Source organism: Amborella trichopoda, chromosome 12, assembly GCF_054954075.1.
Source record: "Amborella trichopoda isolate Santa Cruz 75 chromosome 12, AtrichopodaSantaCruz75HAP2 v2.0, whole genome shotgun sequence".
Lineage (NCBI taxonomy): Eukaryota > Viridiplantae > Streptophyta > Magnoliopsida > Amborellales > Amborellaceae > Amborella > Amborella trichopoda.
The window spans coordinates 48999265-49022374 of NC_142347.1; the positions used below are offsets into that span (position 1 = coordinate 48999265).

General features: G+C 35.2%; 1 protein-coding gene across 10 annotated transcripts; it reads left to right on the forward strand.

The window, feature by feature from the left end:
- The first annotated feature begins 2173 nt into the window (after positions 1 to 2173).
- On the forward strand, positions 2174 to 22319 carry LOC18435675 (CLEC16A-like protein). 10 transcript variants are annotated; one of them, XM_020667950.2, is made up of 22 exons: positions 2174 to 2520; positions 3620 to 3880; positions 8063 to 8114; positions 8227 to 8303; positions 8384 to 8517; positions 8681 to 8777; positions 8943 to 9000; positions 9558 to 9666; positions 9907 to 10030; positions 13167 to 13356; positions 13501 to 13817; positions 13953 to 14041; positions 14188 to 14258; positions 15705 to 15815; positions 16834 to 16899; positions 17522 to 17662; positions 19178 to 19283; positions 19387 to 19461; positions 19550 to 19596; positions 19863 to 20022; positions 20565 to 20731; positions 21745 to 22319. In XM_020667950.2, the coding sequence occupies exons 5-22, from the start codon at positions 8391 to 8393 to the stop codon at positions 22060 to 22062; spliced, it is 2373 nt and encodes a 790-aa protein (XP_020523609.2). In that variant the 5' UTR covers positions 2174 to 2520; positions 3620 to 3880; positions 8063 to 8114; positions 8227 to 8303; positions 8384 to 8390; the 3' UTR covers positions 22063 to 22319. The 10 variants fall into 10 exon arrangements, with proteins under 10 accessions (XP_020523609.2, XP_020523611.2, XP_020523610.2 ...); XM_020667952.2 differs by having other exon boundaries at positions 3649 to 3880; XM_020667951.2 differs by having other exon boundaries at positions 3653 to 3880.
- Positions 22320 to 23110: the final 791 nt, after the last annotated feature.

Below are 23110 nucleotides of genomic sequence, written 5' to 3' on the forward strand. Positions count from 1 at the left end.
AAATAATTTAAGTATGCAAGTGGACTTATCCGGTTCGCTGGTGAGGTATAAGTGGACTATCTGGGACACCGGTAGAGATTAAGTGGACTCATCCGGTTCGCCGGTGAGGTATAAGTGGACCTGCAGGGATTAAGTGGACCTATCTGGGACGCCGATAGGAATTAAGTGGACCTATCAGGACGCTGATGGGGTATATAGGTGACCTACTTGGGACGCCAGTAGGGTATTTTGTGAAATCCTTTGAATTATGCATTGACGCGTTAAAGTGTTATGTGCATTTCAATTATTCGGATTATACTTAATTATGCATTTATTGAAAGTGAAACTGTTGATGCATTTCTGTTAATAGATCTCATTTTGGAAAATATTGATATCTTTCAACCATGATTATTTTTAGGATTATGATGATCACTTACTGAGTAGCCAAACTCATCAAACTATGGTAAACATTTTTCAGGATGATTGCGGTTTCATTTGTGTCCTCGTCAAGATCAACTTTAAGAAGATATTGTAGTTTTGCTTAAACTTTCTTTATTTACTTTGTAAGACCTCGCCACTGTAAATTTGTCCTATCAATAGATGTATATATGTTTTGACTGTCACATCTCAGGAATATCAGTATTGTAAATTCTTGGGGTGTGACAGCCCAAATCTAAGCATCTCACAAAAATGAACGGCATATGTTAATTGAGCTAAAAATATTTTCGAAGTTATATTTTCATTTTTTTTTTTAAATTGTTCATTAGAATAAAAATAATGTATATTTCAAATTTTGGATCAAATAAATAGCCATAAGATGGTTTTTTAAGGTTTTTGCATCATATTATTATACATTCACATAAAGGAAATATTTATATACTTTCCCAGTAACATAGAAGATCTATGATTTCCCTACTATCCAGCCATCCAAGTTTGATCAAGTGAGCCACTCACCATTTGATCTTAGATCCGATGATTCATAGTATTTTATTTTTAATATTTTTTTATAAAAAAATGTACGAATATGAAATTGGCACGCATCATATTCTCATTGGGGCGTAGCTACAAAAAATATTAAAAAAACTTTGTAATCCGATGACAATGCCATATAAGTAACTTTTTGCCAACAAAAATACATAACAATATACAAACATTACAATCATTTCACCAAACACTCCTAAATCCTAAACGTATATAACTTACATGCTCGGGAGCCTTTAAAAAGATTCATTCCCGAAAATTCCAATTACTCTCTCTTTCTCTCTCATCGTCTATTAATTTATACTCCTTATTTAATATAATCTTCTCCTGTTTTAACTCTTTTCCATTTTCTTGTGCTGTTTTAAAATTCGCAATTGGATGACCCACTCGCTGTCCAAATCTATATAAGCCGGAGTGGCGATCTCAAAAGGCTAAATTATCAAAAAAATAGGTTAAAATTCAGAATCACACCCTACTTATTGTCGAAATATATATATATATTTTTATAGGTAGATCATGAGGAATATAGGATCCTACCTATTTTAGAAATGGTTAGTAGTTTTTGAAATATATCAATAGGAATGAAAGCTTAGATCGGTCCTCGAGGGTGCTACCACGACAACCTCAACCTCATTCCCACTTATTGTGTTGCCATAGTGGCGATATTAAATTTTGGATCGACTAAATTATCAAAAGAATAGCTTAAATTTTAAAATAATAATACGGGGGCATTCCGATAGGGTGAGGATCTGGATAGATGATAAAGTTGCATCCAGTAATTCTTGATCCAGATTCCATAATTCAAAAACTGTTTTTTATTGCTTTCTCAATCTCAAACCAAACCAGAATAGATTTGCATTCAGTAATTCTTTATCCGGATCCCAGAATTTAAAAAGCGGTTTTTGTTGCTTTCTCATTCTCAAACCAAACCATAACAAAATTGGTACCATTTCATTTACATTACGATTGGATAAATCGAATAATCCGGGCTAGCATATAATAGAAAACAGCATTGTATTCACGTTTAAAGAGAGAAAGCAAGGTTTTAGAGAGAGAAAATAAGTTAATATAGAGAGAGAGAGGAAATAAAGAGGGAAACGATAGGTACGATTATATCGTATTACAGTTCCGTTCGCGCCAGGACTCCTTGTCTATTTCGACTAGGAATAATCACCGGTTACTATAAAATCCAATAAAAACCGGCGTTGCATTCATGTTTGGAGAGAGAAGTATTTAGAGAGAGAAAGGAAGGTAAAAGGATTTCTGGCTCCGGTGGAAAAGCGAGAGAGAGAGAGAGAACCAGTGAGAACTTGCACAAGGGAAACCCAGAGAGCGTACGAGAGAGAGACGGGATCCTTTCAATTCGATGCTTTTTCTCTCTCCTCAACCTGGTTTTGTCCATGGTGTAATCTCCCTGTCATGGGATTACAGGGGGTTTGTCATGTTCAGTAAGAGGAGATCCCATTGCTGGTTCTTTCGAGGGGTCCTTAAGCCTTGAAATCGCAATATGTGGTTTTCTTTCTGGCGATCCAGAAACCGTTTCTCCTTAGATGAGCTCAAGTAAGCCTCTCCTTCTCTAGTTTTTTTTTTTCTCTCTCTCTCTCTCTCTCTCTCCCCCCTATATCGTTGCCTCTCTCTATATCTTTAGGTTTAATTGTGACCAGTAGGGTCTGAATGCGAACACGTATTGAAATTATTTGGTGTGGTTTTTGTTATTTGATTGTTCTTATCAGGAAAAGAGTTAAATTGGACTGAGATGGATTTTAGAGGGAATTTACGATTAATTACGAACCCTTGACTATCTACTATCCAGCCTAAATTGCACCTTAAGTGAAAATTTTTCGTTTTTTGGTTGGTTTTGGATCAACGAGTGCTTGAATTTCCTAGTAATTGTCCATATCACCTAAAGAAACAGAGAGAAATCCGTTTTAATGGGAAATATTAATGGGCAAAATTTGCAGTCCCCAATAAAAAATTGCAATCCCTTTTAAGGGGAAATATTAATGGGCAAAATTTGCAGTCCTCAATCAAAAAGAAGAGGGAGAACTCTATTGACGTATCACTTTTTTTGTTCCCCTTATTGCTGGTGAGTTGATTTTGGACAACTTTCAAAAAACATAGTTGAAACTTGTTTGGTTTTATTGAATGATATGGACCAGTCTGAACATATAATTTATGTACTCAAAATCATCTAACACTGCATCGTCCCCCTTGATGCTATAGAATACCTGAGTTTAAATGAGGGCAAGAAATCATAGGTTGTGGAGTTATCTGTTAAATTGATACAGCCATGCCCAACCCACAACCAATAGTTCGTGGCTGGGCAAAGCAGGGTCGTAGAAACATGGAGGGCAAAAGGGGCCAATATTGTAATTAGGGGAAGTTACTTTGGATTTTTATTTTTTATTTCGGTTGTTGTTATTTTATTATGAGCAAGTTTAGTCATTTATTTTTAAGTTAATAATGGGTCGCTAGGATTACATAAAATAAATGACAGGGATTTTGTAAGAGCTTTTAGGGTTTTTTAGTTACTTAAATACTTGTTATTGAAGGGTTTAAGGAAGATCAATTATTATTTTATGGAGAACTTTGAGTTAATAAGATTTGGGAGGTAGATTGCTATTTGCTTTTGTGATTTTTTTTCTTCCTTCCCTTTAAGGTTTGTCATTTAATAGAAGTTATGTGAAGTAAGGTGCTACTGATTTGTGAAGAATCAAGCCCTAATTTGCATCAAGTGGTATCAGAGCGGGGGTTACGATGATTTCAAAAGAGGCACATCGTGAAGAATTGAGCTTGTTGACTCAAGTAGTTCAAGCCCCTTTGTAGAGAGTAGATAAACATGCGCAGGAGGTTGGGGAGCTTCGGCGCGGAAGGAATTTGGAGACCGGTGTTGGAGTTCAAGGCAACGATGATGAAAGAGGTAATTTGCATATCGCTCCTAACCAACTTCGAGTGATCGTGATTAATGATAAATTTAATGATCAACTTCTTCGATTGTTGGAAAGGGAAAGGAAACTTAGAATCAAAATTGATATTTCAAAGTTCCATGACTGACTTTATGTGGATGATTTTTTTGATTAACTGAGTGAAGTTGAGAAAGCATTTGAGCATAAAGATATTGATGATTACAAAAAAGGTGAAATTAGTAGCAAAAAGGTGAAATTAGTAGCATAAATTTTCTGGTCATGCCTTGACTTGGTAATATGATTTACAACAAGATCAACCTCGATAAGGCAAGGAGAAAAATAATTCATGGGAGAATATGAAGATAAAACTACGCAGGAAGTTCTGAACTATGCTCAAACCTTGTATTCAAAGGTGTCAAAATCTCAAGCAAGGGAAAAAATCAATGAGTGAGTATACTGAGGAGTTTCATATTTTAACACGTACGACAAGTATATGAATGATCCAATATTAAAAGCTAAGTTGGCTAAAGGGATGGGGCATAATTATTACGGAGAACTTGCATGGCCCAATGATCGTTTATATATCTTTTTAGGAGTAATTTTAGGTACTATTGTATGTAACGTGGGTCTAGTTGCTCTAGAACTTTCAATGATTGGTGAACCAACGGATCCATTTGCAACTCCTTTGAAAATATTACCCAAATGGTACTTTTTTCCTATATCCACAATACTACGTATGGTACCTAAGAAGTTTTGGGTGTCCTTTTAATGGTTTCCGTACCAATGGGATTATTGACAATACATTTTTTGGAGATTTAGATACTTTTTCAGACCCATTGTCTATACTTAGTGATAATCACAATTTATATTCATTTTTCATGACATTTTGTATGAATCGACATGGTCAATTTAAAAAAAAAATTGCGGGCCAAGATCTTCTTTCTAAAGAGATTCATAACTATTATATGTCCAAGGTCCAATATTGAAATTATTTAAAAGGTTTTCCCTAATGTTGTCTGTGTCAATAAACAATTTGAAATACCTCGAATTTTTCAGAACAAGTCCAAGTCAAATAGCAATGATTTGAATATTCTTTTTACACTATTTCGGAAACCCAAGGACTCGATCGTATCGATATATAAAAAACAAGATTTCCATTCATAGCAAGAAAATGAGGGAAACAGATCCTCAATTTAAAGTGAGTAAACATAATTCCATACTCCATCCATAAATACAATATGGGGTCAAAAAGTCAACATAAGTGATTCATTTTTAGCCCTTATAAAATTGATTCTTGAACCTTTTTTGTGCTCACGTCATGTTGAGGTACTGCAGAGCAGCAGAAGAACAAGCTCCAAAATATGTCAAAGTATAAAATTCCTCAGTATACTCACTCATTGATTTTTCCCCGACTTGAGATTTTTGACACCTTTTATATAAGGTTTGAGCATGGTTCACTGATAAGAACTTCCTATGTAGCTTTGTCTTCATCTTCTCTTGTGAATTAATTTTCTCCTTGCCTTGTCGAGGACAATCTTGCTGTAAATCATCCCACCAAGCCAAAGCATGACCAAAATTTTTTATTGCTACTAATTTCACCATTTTGTGATAAGCTATATCGTTATATTCACATACTTTCTCAATTTCACTCAATTAATCAAGAAAATCATCCACATGAAGTCGGCCATGGAACTTTGGAATATCAATTTTGATTATAGGTTTTATTTCCCTTTCCAACGATTGAAGAAGTTGATCATTGAAATCATCATTAACCGGGGCCACCCGAGGTTGGTTAAGAATGAGATGCAAATTATCTCTTTCACCGTCGTTGTCTTGAACTCCAACACCGGTCTTCAGATTCTTTCCACACCGAAGCTCCCTAAACTCCTATGTGAGTTTATCTACTCTCTCAATTAGGGCTTGAACTACTCGAGTCAACAAGCTCAATTCTTTTCAGGTTGCCTCTTTTGAAGTTATTGAAATTGTTTTGATACCACTCGATGCAATTTAGGGCTTGATTCTTCATAAATCACCACCTTAATTCATAGAAATTTTATTAAACGACACATCTTAAGGGGACCGAAGAGTAGAGAAGGAATAAAAAAAATCACAAAAGCAAAACGCAATCCACCTCCCTAAATTATTAACTCAAAGTTCTTTAGAAAATAGCTATTGATCTCCCCTAAACCCTTCAATATCAAGCATTTAAGTAATTCAAAAACCCTAAAATGCTCCTAAAAATTATAGCCATCCATTCTATTTAATCCTAGCCACTCATTATTAACTTAAAAAACAAATGACTAACTTTGCCCCTTATACAGTAAGCAATTACAATTGAAATAAAAAGATAAAAGTCCAAAATAACTTCCTGTAATTACAATATTGGCCCCTTTTGGCCCCCATGGTTTTACGACCCTTCTTTACCTTGCCATGTATTATTGGTTGTCGTTGGGGCATGGCTGCGTCACAAATAAAAAGAGAGCCTTTATACCATTCAAAGAATATGTAAGTAGTCAATTAGGGGGAAAAAAGTGACATCACATTGTGGACTTTATGCTGGTTTATATGGAACCTCTTTATTAATTGTAGAATTATGCCTATGGAATGTATCTGTTTTCAATTATGATTAGTAGTCATTGTGTGCTTATTTATTTATTTTTGATAGTTATGTTTCTAAATAGACCTCAAGCTTTCATAAAGTAGGATGAGATATTCGGTTTTTGGATGAGCATGATGGAAAGCAAATTTTGATGAACCCTTCCCAAAGTGCACATCAAAATTCAGAAGTACATGCCCCTAAAGTTTTGAATTGTTTTTAAGATTTTGAAATTTGGGACATATACTTATGTATTATTAATGTAAGGGAAAAAGGATCTGGTATTTTTGATGCCGTGTAGGGATATCATCTTATTTAATCTATTGGATATTCATTGTGAGTCCAGATTGATGAAGTTTAAAAGTTGGTTTGAATTTTTAGCATATGCTTCTAGCTCTCTTCCAGTTTCTCTTTAGACTTTAATCCATTTGACTAGTTGAAAGGAGCAAGCTTTTGTTGGAAAATACATACGATTATCGTTTCTTTGTTGTTATAGGCACTAGGCATGTCATTTAACTAAGTGGATAATGGTTGGGTGGAACTCAGAATTCTTCTTAATTCAGAGCCATGTGTTGTTTGTTTGGATTGTTTTGCTGCATGACTCTGAGTGATTGGTGTCAAATTCTGCGAGATGATAAAGAGTCTGTGGCTGACTGAAAATCAAATGAGTACAATTATTTAAGACCTGCCCTGCCAGCCGGCTTTGACTGATCGAAGGTACCATCAGTTGGTAACAACTGTAACACTTTCATCAACCAATCATGGATAGGTTTAACCATGCCCTCTTTGATAGGATTCGAAATCGTAAACGGACCCCTCTTTCTTACAGCCAATACGACCATGTTTGGAAATTTTTGTATAGGAAGTATGAATTTAAGAATAAAAGTTACTAAATGTTTTGAAATGTTATTAATATCTGGTAATTGACATGAGATATATGCATCACCGACATAAAAGTACAACTCTGATTGGTTGGTGCCAGAACCTTCCCTACATATGGAAATTCTTGTGATTTAGTAGTAATTTAAGAGCAATGAAAATTATTAACTAACAAAAATGAAAATTGTTAGTACTCCAAAGAGTCACAAAACTTAAAAACCTTTTTTGTGAGATAATGTTTTTTTGGCCCTTTTCATCCTCATAATTTTCGCTTTGGTGAGGGAGGCTGATGAGGAGGGAGACAATCTTGCTGAAGGCTGTATTTCACGTGATGCTGTTCTGGTTGAGGCTGATGTTTTGGCTTATTGAGATGTTGGCTTGACATCTCTCTGATGCCATCCTTGCTTATTTTATATTTATAAATAAAGTTGCTGTTAGTGATAAAAATGTATCGTTTATGGAGATCCAATTTACCCAACCTTAATAGTTTTCCTTGTACAAAGCATTTCCCACCTAGTAGCTCCTTGTCAATCACTAATCTTGGGTGAAAAATGAAATCTTATATGGTGCAATGTATTTCGCCCATTTCAAAAATACTTTTTTTGACACATTCTTTATCACCAGCTTAATATATTAAAGGTCTCTATCTTGTGTTACACTAGTTGATATAACGTTTTGCATACTCTGCTGAATTTGAATTTATGGCCACTATTTGGTGCAGATATCTCACTGATCAGCTGCAAAAGATTCCGGTTGTTAGTGATATCAACAAGGTAATGCTTCATTGAATGCACACACCCTTTTACTTTTATTGGATGAATTGAGTTATTCTTGTTTATTATACAGTTGAGATTGTTCTTATGTTATTTGATTTCTATGGTGAAGGATTTTGTTATTGAGACTCTAAGGTCAATTGCGGAGTTAGTGACATATGGTGACCAGCATGATCCAACCTTTTTTGAGTAAGATATCTCGATATGCACTCTTCGTTATTATTCATGGCATGGTGTTATCTCTTCTAATTATCTTGGCATCTGCTTAGGTTCTTTATGGAGAAGCAGGTCATGGGAGAGTTTGTACGTGTTCTTAGAATCAGTAGAACTGGGACTGTTGCTCTTCAGTTGTTACAGACAATGAGTATTATGATCCAAAATTTAAAAAGTGAACATGCTATTTGTAAGTTATGCAATGGTGTAAGGAATTGTGTTTTTGGTTTTTTCTTTTGGGTTTTTGATCTGCAGTGTAAGAAATTGTCTAAGACTTTAGATGATCTCTAACCAACTCAATTTTGAACCCAGAATTGTATGAGATATTTATTACTCCCCTTGCGATTATGCAGATTACATTTTCAGCAATGAGCACATAAATTCTCTTATAACTTATAAGTTTGACTTCCGAAATGAGGAGCTTTTAGCATACTACATATCCTTTTTAAGGTGGGTGAGGGCCTTTTGTACTTTTTGTTTGTACTTTTCCTTCTTTAGATTTTTTTTTCCTGACTGTGTTTATATACTTCCAAGTTGTTTGCGGCCGTTTGTTGGTGTTAAACACACTGTTCTTTTTTTTGGCTCACATGGGCTATTTTGTTGTGCTTTTTGTAGAGCAATCAGTGGGAAGCTGGACAAGAATACAATATCTCTTCTGGTAAAGACACACAATGTACGTATATATTCACTTTGTAAATGTGCAATGTTCTTGTGCCTATTGCAACATATTTTGATCGATGATGTTTGTTCTTTTATAATTACTCTATGGTTCTACTATGGTCGTGAGCAATGCGCTGTTTGGCATTGTAGATAATGATTGCTTTTCAGATTTATATGGTACTTGTGAGATTCCAAAATATTTGGGTTTGGTTCAAACACTCTCTATATCCCATATTTGTTTGCTAATTTTCCTAGAATCTCTCACATACAATATTTGGGTTAGGTTCAAACACTCCATATCCCATATTTGTTTGCTAATTTTCCTAGAATCTCTCACATACACTTAAATTTATCTCTTACTACTTAACTTCTACTGATGTTATGTTTGCAACCATTCTTATGAATGAAACTCAGCATTTCAAAATTTAGAACGATAACAACAATGTCATTTTGACAAGTTCTAGATTTGATGTGATTGCCTGTATTCTATGATCTCAATTGCATGCTTTGAATATTGGCCTTTGGCGTCTGTCCGCTTTATTTATATATGTATTTGCTGCATGCATTCAGGATGAAGTAGTTTCTTTCCCATTGTACAGTGAGGCAATAAAATTTGCTTTTCATGAGGAGAACATGATCCGTATTGCTGTACGTGCTCTGACACTAAATGTCTATCATGGTAAGTTGTACTAATTACTTCCCTGCTACCCTTCTAACAGAATTGTTTTTGGAAAAGTACAATATAATTCTAAGGGCTTTGGGAAAGCCACAGTTCTCAAGGTCATCTTGTCTATCATGTCCATGGATGATGATAACCCTGAGGACTATGGTTTTCATGTAGCCCTTAGGATTACAAAATACTTCCCTTGTTTATTTTTCATCTATCAGTATGGTTACATCTCGCTAAATTCGTCTTCAGTCGGAGACGAATGTGTGAACAGGTTTGTCACCAGCCCTCCTCTATCAGATTATTTTTCTGATCTGGTCACACATTTCAGAAAGCGGTGCCTGAATTTGGATGGATGGTTTTCTGATGCTGCAAGGTAAGAACCGCCTGTCAAACTCTTTATCACTAAATTGTGTGCTACCTTTATTCCAGAGTTGGAGGCTGATCCCTAATAGTCTTATTAATATTAACATTCACTAGCAAATGGCACGTGCATTGCACGATGCTCTCACTGAGAGATTAGTTTTAGTCTTATTTTATTTAATTCTATCTGAGCTATTCTAGTTTCTTTTTTGAGTTTTCTTTTTTCTGGATAAGCTAAATACCATTATGGAAATTCCTTTTTTTTACACTTCCCATTTTTGGTAGCCTTATTAGTATATAAAACCCTTTTTTCTCCTAGTTCTTCTCTATAATAACTTAAAATTTTTCAATAAGTTAACACATGAATTTTTTTTTTTTTAAATCAGGGTTGGTATAAAGCATAAAAGAGATTATTAAGGCAAGGTGGATAGGATTTTTTCTCTTTTATTGGGCAACTTTATCATTGGATATATATATCCCCAAAAACAAAACCCCCCTTTATTACATATAAAACCTTTTTCTCCTAGTTCTTCTCTATAATAAATTAATTTATTTAAATAAGTTAACACATTAAATTTTTATTTTTAAATCAGGGTTCGTATAAAGCACGAAAGAGATTATTAAGGAAAGGTGGATAGGATTTTTTTTGTTTTATTGGGCAACCAAAAACAAACTCCTCATTTCCCCCAAGTTTTAAATGAAGATATAAGATGTTAGTTTTACTGACTCCCTAGTCCCGAGAAACAATGAGTATATGATGTCAATCTGAATATATAACTTCACATAAGAATTAAGATATAATATAATTATTAATTTATCAAATAAAGTAAAACAAAAATAGTAGTATATCAAAACATGACTCATTGTACAAACAGAGAATCAACAATTCATAAAAGAATTCGATATATGCCCAATTTCATCCTCCAAATGAGGAAAAATTCAATTAATCACAAAAAAATAAATCTTTCAACTACAAACATGTAAATATATCATAAAAGAAAAAATTAAAAGCAAAAAACAAATGATTCTTTGTAGCAAAAACAAATTCAAGTATGATGATGCTTTTAAAATATCAAAATTACGATGTCGGTGCAAACCTTGTTTATTGGGTCGCCAAAAGTCCTCAAAATCAACTACTAGAAGCTCCAAAAACACCCACAAACTATTGCCTTTGTTTTGGGAAGAAATAGAAAAAATAAAAAATTTATCGATCTTTCGATAAATCAAAGATTCGAGGTTTTTAGGGAGTTTTAATGTCTCTAAGAGTCACGGATTAGGTTGTGGGGGTTTAGAATACCCCCCTAAACCCCCCCCCCCCCCCCTTTTTAGGGGGTGGAAATTACTAATTTTGACCTGAGCCAAGGGCATTTTTCTGCCCTTGGCAACCTGCATCGAGGCGGCACCGAGGTGGCTGCCTTGACTGTAGCGCCTAGGTGGTGCCTTGCCCACCTAGGTGGGCGCCTAGACGCAAGCTGCCTAGATGCCCCGTCTAGGCGTTTTAGTAATTAGGCCGCCTAGACACGATCTCTACGCGGCCAGCCCACATATTGTAGAAATGCGGGCTTGGCGATAAATATATTTTTTAAATATAATTTGATCCTAATTTTTAGAGAATATATAATCTTTAACATGGAGATCATGAATGTAAAAAAAACTAATTGAAAAATAGAAATAATAATTATATTAAGAAAACATTTGGACCATTAGTTACACTTGTGTTTAGATGGACCACCTATTTGCATTCATCTTTAAGATGGATGCTTTCTATCTCTGGACCGCATATTGTAGAAATGCAGTCCAGCCCGCATGAAACAAATATATATATATATATATATATATATGGGATAAAGCTACCAAAAGGAGATATATATATATATATATATATATATATATATATATATGGGATAAAGCTACCAAAAGGAGACATCTATAATGAATAATAATATAGGTGGAATCCAAGCCGTCAGATTTTCATTTGGTGGTTCAGAATACATGTCATTATCTGAATTTTAATCTTTTTTCTAGACATCAGATTGAGATGAAATTTTGGGTGTACATACTTGACCCCAGCATGCACCACATAAAAATATAAAAAAATACTTTAATAATTTAAAATGACCAAATCACCCTCATCATTTTTAAGGGATAGTTTGGTCATTTTATATTTTGGAAAATAATTGTTTTATATTTTTTCTTGTGCACCCTATGTTTTAGTACACACGTCCCAAATTTCATCTCGATTCGATTTCCGGAAAAAATATTTAAAATTTAGATAGTGATATGTATGGTAAACCACTCGAATGAAACTCTGACGGTTGAGATTCCTTCATTTTTCCCTATAGGCTTGCCACCATCTGATTGTTTTGGACGGTAGGGGAAAATCAACCTCCACAGACCTACTATGTCCAATGCGGTACTGTCACAGACATAGGAGGTCCGTGGTGGTCGATTATTCACGTTAAACCTATGTTTGTGGCGGTCAATTTTTCATGTTAAACTACAACGGACTTATTATGGGCATTGCAGAGGCGAAAATGCTATTCACTTTACCTATAGGCGTTGGAAAGTATCTCTCTCTCTCTCTCTCTATATATATATATATATATATATATATATATATATATAAATATGGGAAAAACTAAAAAACGCCTATAGGCGAAATGCTACAGTGTTTCGCCTTTGTCACGGACTTGCTATGTCTGTGATGGTTTATTGAACGCAATGGATGGTGCCGTCTGTTGTGGTTCTGCGTGAATTTTGGACTGCCACGGACCTAGTATGTTCGTGATGGTACCCGCCACCGACATGCTAGGTCCGTGGCGGTCAAAAAACGCATGCTGTCCGATTTTTTCGGACGGCGATTGACCTATGGGGGAAATAACTGTAGCATTCGCTCATAGGCGTTGCGTAGATGCTTCCATATATATATATATATATGTTACCATATCAAAGAGATTTTAGCAAAGTGGTTCCTGGGATGAGAGTATAGAGAGTGAAAAACAAATGGAGAGATTTTTGGAAATTTGGGGGAAAAACAAGAGTAGAGATTCTAAAATCACATGCACACACATATTAATGTTACTATTCTGTTTGTTGGTTGACGTGCATCATCTGGTTGTATAACCTCTTGATAAAATTTATTGCCATAGGAATTCAGGGCCTTCTCGTACAACTCCTAGCATTGTTGGTGCCATGGATGAAATTGAAGACAATCTCTACTTTTTCAGTGATGTTATTTCTGCTGGGGTTCCCTTGCTGGGAAATTTAATTACTGACAATATCTTACAACTTTTGGTCTTCCCAATGCTTTTACCCTCTGTTAAGTTGGGGTCTGTCAGTGTAAGCGTTTATACTGATTTGTTTATTCTGTTTTTTCTAAAATTATTAGAAAGGCACTTTTTGAGAAGTGAAAGTCATACTGAAGAATTTACGCCACTCTTTGAGTGACCTTTTTGACCATTGGTATGTTGTTTTCATTTTCAGGGAAGCCAGATAAATATGATTACGTCTCTATATTTACTTTGCTGTATATTGCGTATTGTCAAGTTCAAGGATTTGGCAAGTTCTATAAGTGCCTCTTTATTATGTTTAACTGAGGCATTTACGCACTATATGGAAGTGAAACCCAATGGTTTTGCTTCTGGTTATATTGGTTCACCTGAAAATCAACAACTGAGCTTTGTCCCCTGTGATGGGACAACTGGCCTGAGGGACTCTACGCAAAGTCCTCCTGCTTCTCCCCCCTTATATTCAATAGAAGAACACCATAGTAAGGGTAATACACACGGTTTGTCATTCAGGTAATTCCATTTCAGTTCTTACATACTCCTCTTTTCTTGCCTTGTAATGAGATGAAATGACTCTACCATCTGCATGTTTATTCTTTTTATGTTTTTCCCATTATTCTGTATACCTCACAAGATTGTCTCATGCAGGGAGATACTGTTATCTTATGTTGTCAATGGGAATGAAATACAAGTTTTGGGTTCCTTAAGTTTGCTTGCTACTTTATTGCAAACAAAAGGTACTTTGTTGCAAAATGAAGGTAGTATCACATAGAAATTTTTTTATTGATTGATACGACTGTATGGGTAGGTTATATCAGTTCGCTTCTTGTTTTTTTGCATGTGTCTCTAGTATTTATGATTTTTATCAATTGTTTCTCTGTAGAACTGGATGAGTCAGTGCTGGATGCACTTGGTCTTCTTCCCCAAAGAAAGCAACATAAGAAGCTATTGCTGGTAGGAGTTTTTTGTTGGTTTAATTTGTGCCTTAGGTTTCTGAAGGGGTTTACCTCAACATGTGAAGCGTATTTGGGCATCTCTGTTCTATGATATATTGCAACTCTAGAATGTTGTGCAAAATATACCAAGGGAACACATAGCTGAAACTAAACTACTCGAAACTTACCTTTCTAAACTAGCAAAATGCATGCATCTTTCTTCACAACTAGTGCTACACAGTTGGCAATTTAGAAAAAAAAAGAAAAAGAAAAGACAAAAAACTTGAACCATGCTGCTTCAAACATTGTGTGGCTAGCTAGCTATATGGGACATGCAATTGTTGTGTTTATCATTTATTGCCTTGTATTTGGTCTTGATTTGTTTTAACTAATGGAAATTTCTCCATTTGTGGGAATTGATGGTGCTGGTACGCTTTCATTTTCTTTTTCTTGTTCTCTAAGGTTTTGTTTTTCTCCCAAAGGTGACGGTAATGATTTAATATTAAGGCCCTAGAAATTTGTATTTCACTAGTTCAAGAGAGATTTTCTCCATTTCACGAGTTCTAGAGAGAGAAATTTACTCCCAAAGGTGACTATAATGATTTATTTTTAAGACTAGAATTTTCAGTTAAATAGGGAGGGAGGGGTTTCCTGCACGAGTCCTACAATTTAGGAAAACCGATTTCTATTGACGTTGTCATAATGTTTTGAGGTTATCTAGATTTGTAGAAGTAGTAGACTCTAGGAAATCTGATTTCTATTGAAGTGCTTTTTGAGACTATCTGGAGGGAGGGAGGGATTTCCTAAAGGAGTCCTAGAATTTGGGAAGTCAGATTTCTATCGACGTAGTCATAATTTCTTGAGGTTATCTAGATTTATAATAGTAGTAGACTTTACGAAATTCAGTTTCTAATTGCGTTATTGAGATTATCTAGGTTTATAGAAGTCCCAGACTTCAGGAAAATTGATTTCTATTCGAATCTTAATTCCTTATCTATTAGGATTCTATTAGTTTCTTTGGTGTGGTGAAGATGTGGGTTATAATATGCATACTCCCCACCCTTAATAATATAATATAAATTGTTCAAATGAGGAAGATGATGGACTAGTTTCACTAGAGATAAATCCCAGTTGGACGCGGACTAGATTTGACAAGCTGCCTAGTCTTGTTCGAATCAGGACCTGGATTAGTCGACTCAGCCCCTTGAGAAGGATAGAACTTGGAATTGGGAACATGCCTTGTTAAATAAACTTACAAAATCTGAAGAAAGTATTTTAAAGAACCAAGCGAACAAGTGGAAAATTTGCAGAGAAAGAGAAATGAATTACTGTAGGTTATGTGCTAGATAACTATATCTCATACTTGTGCTATACTTGGCTCCTAGTGATAGGTCACTTATTTGACGATTTGATTTTTCTTTATTAATAGTGTTTTATGATTGTAACCTTGTATTTATACCTGCAGCAAGCTTTGGTGGGAGAGTCCTCAGGGGAAGAGAAGCTGTTTTCACGACAGAGTAGTCTGAGTAACGACGATATTTGTAATGAACTTGATGTTTACCAGCAAAAGCTTAAGGTATCTATGTCTTATCTTTTATGTATTTTCTTATTTTCTAATGAAAATGTTTGTATTAGATATTGGGCATTTGCCGATGAAATACTCCATAGGTGAGTTCCTATATAAATTATAAAATGAATTTTTGTCAAACTTGATGATAATTGGATTGCTTTGTCAGAGATATATGTCTTGTGACAATTGCATACAAGTATAGTTTTTCTTATTTTTGACCTTTTTTCAAATCTAAACTTTTTCTAATGTAATATTCTATCTTTAGAAAGGAACTGATGATACAAATCACAGCATATGCCTACTCATGAAAGACATTTGCCCCAAAAAAAAGAAGTAAAGAACTAAAATGAGTTAGTGTTAGAGAATTGGTTGGCAAAGGGGCTCACATATTAATGGAAAATGGGGGGTATCATAATCATGGTTTACAGAACCAGGAGTGCATGAGTCAACTTAGTTTAGCTTACTCCTGAGTTCTTGAACTTAAGGGGACTGTAGACTGAGTATTACCTTTCTTCTTACCTTTACTCAAAAAAAAAAAAAAAAAAATTGAAAAGAAGAAGAAGAAGAAGAAGAAGAAGAAGGAAAAACAAAAAGATACTTTACATTTCATACTGTCTTTTGTTTGAGTGACTTTATGAGTAGCTTGGGATTTGGCAAGTCAGCCAGCCAGACAAGCAAAGTCCTTGGCTGATTTTTCTGAAAGGAAAAACTTTGATCATAATAATGCCTACCAGATAGGGGACTGGGGTATCATAGTACAGGAGCTTCTTGAAGAATATTTTGTTTTCAACCATAGTTTGTTTAGAACAATGTTGCTTGCATCGAAGTCTTGGAAGATTTGATTTTGCAGACTGTTGTAATAACTGATTGATTAGGTGGAAAATTTTCATTCATAAATGAAAAATAGCAAGCTGCTTAATACAATAATGATTATGGGATGATCAGAATTTTTAAAATTTGACAAGGTTTCTCCTTTTTCTCGTCACGTCATTTATATTCAACTCTTTCATGGTGCTTTTTTCAGGCCCAGTATGGATTTCCTTGTTCAGGAAGTGGCAAGGGAATTATCCCTTCCGTGCAGAGGTATCAGGTATATTTTGTTGTCATTGACTGGATATTGGTTCTGTTCATGAGATTCTGTAAATGGCATTTGATTGTAAAGAGGGTGGGGCAAGCTGGCAATGGAATTAAAAGTCAGAAATTTTAACTTTAACTATTTTTGTTGGTTGTAAAATATGATGTTATAACATTGCGCCTGGATCTCTGGAATCACAATGTATTTGTGGTTCCTGAACTTACTTGGTACAAGGGCTGGAATGAACCTGAAGATACACTTTCTTTTTCTGTGTATAATTATATGCAAATGTTACCTGTTATAATTGGTTAGGTCAACTTAGATATGGACCTGATTGACCTGATGATGGGTCCCTACTCTTGGACCTGGACCCAAACCACCAGGTCCAGAAGTGTGACCAGACCTGGACCTTGGTCGGGTGGCCCTGGTTGGTCATCGAGTCCACCTGACCTGAAAAGCGCCTTTTTGATTTTGGGATGTATGCTAGTTTTGCGGTACTTTTAAGTCATACCTGTTTGCATTATCTACAGCTCAAAATAGACTTGAAATAGTTTAGGTGATGGTTTTTCAGGATTAGCATAAGCTTCTAGCTTGTGTTGTCATAATTGTTGTTTGATGGACTTCCTTTTATTGGCAGGTGCTTGATGCTTTGGCGGGTCTTCTTTCCCGCAGATCGCTCCTCTCTGCAGGAACATTGTGGCATGCTGGATGGCTATTAAGGCAGCTGCTTCCTTGTGGTGCACATGAATTTAACAGCAATCATCTCAAGTTACTCAGCGTAAGATGAGTGAGATTGTTAACTTTTATATATGATGAAATCAGATACCCGACATATTCTTGCTGGGGGCGTTTAGTGTTGGAAAGAGATTGCAATATTTATGTTGTTTTATTTTTTGGAGTTCCGTTGATGTTCCAAACTGCGTTTTGTGTTTCTATTTTTTGCATCATTTTTTCATCGTGAGCCATACTTTAAGCATGTGCTGATAATGGAGAATGTGGACATGGGAGAACAAAAGGAGCAAATTGTAGATTCCTATGTCTTGTAAAAACTAATTAGAATAGAGAGAGTGCAGAATACGATTGTGCTGTTAATCTAAGATGATAAAGTTTCATCACTCCAGTTAGGTGTTTAGTGTTCAATTAAATTCCATGGAGGACTTGTCAAGTTGATTATCTCCATCTCCATCATTTGTGTGGATCATAAACATTTTAATCAACATTCAGGGTGTGTTTGATACAAGGAGCTTTTGGGAGTGGAAGGGACTCTCCCAAAAATTATGGAAGACTGCTCTTCCATCATTTTTTATGGAAGAGAGGTCTTCCAAAAATGAACTCATTTTAACACTAAAAAAAGCTGCATGGAACGTCGCCCTTCCACTTTACAACTTCCACATAGTAATATCAAACATGGAAGTGGGACATTTAACTCCCACTTCCAGAAACTTCCACTTATCAAACACGCCCTCATTGTTCTCAAAATCGCCCAATCTAACTGCTAAACGCCCGGTTAGACCGGTTCCGGTTTTGGGCGGTTAGAGTGATCAACCAGTATTTTAAAAAAAAATTCAAAAAAATGTATATAAATTCTCAAAAATAAGGAATTTGATTTGTAATGGATTTTTAAATATTCATTACATTATGGTAAAGATTAAAAATTATTTTGGTCATTAATACTCGCTTTTATATTTTTCCCATCCTTTTTAGAAAATTTAAAAAATAGCCCTTGGAAAATATAAAATGGGTTAAAATCTATTTTTTCATTAATTTTCAACTTCATTTGAAAATGTTTTGTTTTAATTATTCTTTATATGCTTTTCATATTTTAGTAGATTTTTTTTTGCATTTTTTTTTTTCAACACTTTTTTGACCGCTTGGGACTTGCCCGGTTAGAGTGGTTGAATGACCCAGTTTACCGGTTAGGCCAGTTAAACCGCCTCCAGGCCCATGTCCGGTTAACTGTTCCGGTTCGATTTTGCGAACACTGTCAACATTAGACATGCGAAGAAGATATTCTCCTATTTATTTGATAAATGCTTTAAGGATCTTAATCCTCACAATAAAGAAAACTTAGTGAATTATCTGTAATTGGTACTTGTGAAGAAATTCTGTAATGAATTCATAAACAACTGATCTTTCTATTTTATTCATCATAACAGTGTGACATTTCTCACAGTTTGAGTCTGAAATGAAAGGTGAAGAGAAACTTATACATGTGATGTACTGTTTTTATTTTTTTCTTGTTTGAACGCCATGGTTATTGGTGTAAAATGACAAGCGCTTCATTTAATTGCAGGCTTCCTACGAGAAATCTGCTGGTGATCTTCTTGCAGAGATTAAAGGAAACTGGTGTGATGTGCTTATACGAATTCTTATAGATGAATGGAAGAACTGCAAAAAAGGTAGATTATACCATGTATCCCCCATTCTTGGCATTGAAGTTTGTGGTTCATTATACCACGTATCCCGCATTCCACTTTGGTTCACTTTGTTTGTTAATTGCAGCAATTGAGGCATCGGCTCCTCAGTATGATCTTAAACGTGTTCTCTTATCATATTCACCTACTTGCAGTACTGGTGGTAAGATCAATATATTTAAAGTCCTATTCTAGGAGTTTTATAGAATGGAACAAATGGGTAGATCATGATGTTTGTTAACTTTCCCCAGATGATTCATCCTTTGCCTCTGGTGAAAGATTGTGTGACAATGTAAAGGTAATGTGCACCCTTGGTTTTAACTAGAAAGCTCAAAGTATTACATTGGTTCTGGTCCTTTTCTTTTAGTAAAAGTGAAGTTCATTTCTTCACTTCCTCTTTTAAGTAATCTTGATATATTACTCATAGGGGTTTTGTTATTTCTTAAGAGAATAATGAAAATGTTTCCACATCCAAGTAGACAAACAGGTTGTTATATCTAAGAGGCTGAACCTGTTTTTTCTAATATGTTTGTTTCTCCTATCATCATTCTTTTTCTCATGCAGGTATTTATAGTTCATCGTCAGCTTCTTATCTGTTCCATGGGAGGGATGTTGCCAGAACAACCTCATCTTGATGCTCCAACAGATCCATCCACTGACTCTAGGGCTAAAAAATCAGGCCTTGATGTTACAGGCCCAAAGCCTGGGATTGAGATAAATCTAGGTCAGTTTCGGTGTTTTCTGTTCAGTTTGTAACATGCGCCTATTATGTAGCTGATTGCTATGCACTTAATATTGCTTAAATAATACTGCTTTTCATTTTACTTTATTTTATTGGAAATAAGTTGAACACAAAGCTATGGTACAAGACTAAGATCTCTGAACCACTTTTTTTTGGTCAAACTGCTCAAACTATTTAAGAACAATCTTTAAAGGAAAAAGTTTATATAAGGTGGCAACCTTAACTTGTGGAATTAAGGTGCACGTCAAAAATCCATCGGAAAAGGCTGTTTTGATGTTGGAAACCCTCTAATTGATCATCTTGATATCGAGATGTAAGGAAATTGATAGGAGTCCCAAAATAGATTCTCAGGCCATCCTAAGAATTTTTTACACCAAAATTACATCTTATGATGAAATTTGGAGGTGCGCCTTACTTTGATTGTTTTTGGTTGCGACCTTATGCAAGCGACACCCATCTTTTAATGGTCTGTTTTATGCTTGTGCTTTATCCTTTCTGAACATTATGGTGATCACAATTTGCAGTTGATGCAATGCCTTGTAGAGTTGCATTCGAGAGAGGCAAAGAACGCCACTTTTTCTTCTTGGCAGTGGCCAAGGGAACCTCAGGTTGGATCTTACTAGCAGAAGAGTTGCCACTTAAGCCACAGTTCGGAGTTATTCGGATAGTAGCACCCTTAGCAGGCTCTTGTGTATGTACATTCATTTCATACGTTTCATTTGAATGGCCTTGCTAAATTGATTCTACTTGTTTATAAAATTTCTCCCCCATTCCATGCTTATCCATTGGTCAATGAAGTTCCTAGTAAGTTTTGTTAGATTCTGCCTTTTGCAGCATTACCACTAGACATTGCGAACAACGTTTTTTTGTCAGACTGTGAGCATGTCTTCCTCACCTAGGTCTTTGCATCATAAATGTAAAATCTTTTGTACCGTTCATCAAGGTTCATGAGCAAATGTTTTGTACCTGGGTTTTAATTGTAAATGTAAAATCTACGGTTTATCATTTTGGTTAACGAAGTAAATTTAATCCTGAGACGTACACAAGCATGAAAGAGGTCTTGTCGAAGTAGAGGCTAAGGAGAACTACTTTTGCACTATACAAATCAATATGAATACATTTACTTTGATGATTATAAATACAGTTGTACTTGTTTTTTAATGTTATAGTGCAAAACAAGAATGATTTAAAAGAGTTGGTTTTACATTAAATGAAAAATATAGCTGGATTTTGAGTTTGGGATTTATCTATAAGGTCACAATTACTCCTAGCCATTAGGCTGGGGTGTGTCAAGAAGTCTAAGAAATTTTTTTTTTATAACTTTTAAATCTAGTCAATGACACTCTTATAACCACCCAATTTGAAATCCGGTGGACAAGAGTGTTTTTGAGCTCCGTGTACTAAAAGTAAATTGTCTCTTTGTATACTTTTCCTTTCTGTTTTCTCTTAAGACTTGACTCATCCCGACTTTTCTAAATTTGTTTTCCATTTGTGATCTATGAAATTTTGTGAACTGAGGGGCTTCTCTTCTCATGGAAGAATTTTGCAAACATCATCTTCTTTAACTTTTTTTGGTCTACATTGCTTCTATCATTGGTATTGATCCATGAAAATATTTTATGATAGGTAATAAAGTATATGATTTGTTGGGGCCTTAGGTAATGAGATGCTTGATTTGGTTTATACTGTTACTCTGTCTAACAGCCTCGAATCGATGATAAACATTCTAAATGGTTACATCTACGTGTTCGCCCAACAATGTTTTCATTCTCTGACCATGCAAAGTCAAAAGTCTTGGGAAAAATGCGAACCAAAGCTTTGGTTGATGGTCGATGGACACTTTCTTTTATGGACGATGAGTCATGCAAATATGCAGAATCCATTGTACTTGAGGAATTGCGGTTACTAAGAAGTGAGGTGGAGAAAAGGCTAAAACCCTTAGTCCACCTTGAAAGGTTTGAACACTCACAAGATCCCTTAGATTTGGTTTCAGAAGCTTGGCCACCAAATCATTCTTTGTAGTCAAGAGTGTTGCATTTTCATTTATTGTTTGGTTGGGGGGGAGGTGATAGTATTAAGCTTTTCGCAAGCATTTGCCTGTCCGCCATTTTGTAAATTATAAGTTCCATTTTAAGGCAGCCTTGGAACACAAAAATATAGAGTTTTGTATCTCAGTTTTCGAACGCAGAAATGTGGAGCTGTATCTCACCCGATGTATCGATGTCATTCTTTGTACATTAGCCTTTATTGATCATAATTAAATTCAGCTTGAGTGCATAGATCCTTTCTCTAACAATTTAAGTGTTTATTTATTTTAATTATTTTTTTTTGGGTTTAGCTTATTTGTGGAAGTTGGTTGTGATAATATTTTTTCTGCTAGATAATCTGGAATTTCCTTGTTTCTTATCCTTGAAGGTGAAAAGGGGATTTGTTTTGTCTGAAATTATTAAACTCTAGTTTGGACTTCTCCTTGGTTCCTTTTATTGTTCCAAACTATTTCTAATGGTTAAGTATATACATCTTGACTTTTGCCCCCTTGTAATTGTTGAGTTTAGTACCCCACCATCTTTATTCCTACTCATTTGAAAAGGCTAATAGGCAGGTCCACATCTAGCCGTCCATAAAGGAGCAAATCATTCAAAGCCCAACTAAGTATTTTTTATCTTTTTGGTGTACGTAAAACCTAACTGAGTGCTTCAATTTCCTAAATGGTTGTAAGCCTTAAGGGAGCATCTTGATGCTATTTATACTTGTATGACTCTGCAGTATCTAGGCATGCTATATTCCATGTTAGTCTTTGAGTGGGTGGTTGAGATTTTCCCAATTGAGATTTGCTTTTCTAGTGTTGACTACCCATCCAACCTCATCATGCCCTAAAAGCAAATTCTTTATTTAAGTAACACCAAGCTTTTTTCTTAGGTAAGCTACATTTAGGGTTGTAATAGGCTAGGTAACCCAATGGGCTATTGGGCTTTGGGATAACCCTGACATGCATGTCCATTGTTCACAAACCAAGGGCATAATGATGCTTCGAATACAAACCAAGGGCATGATGATACTTTGAAAACCT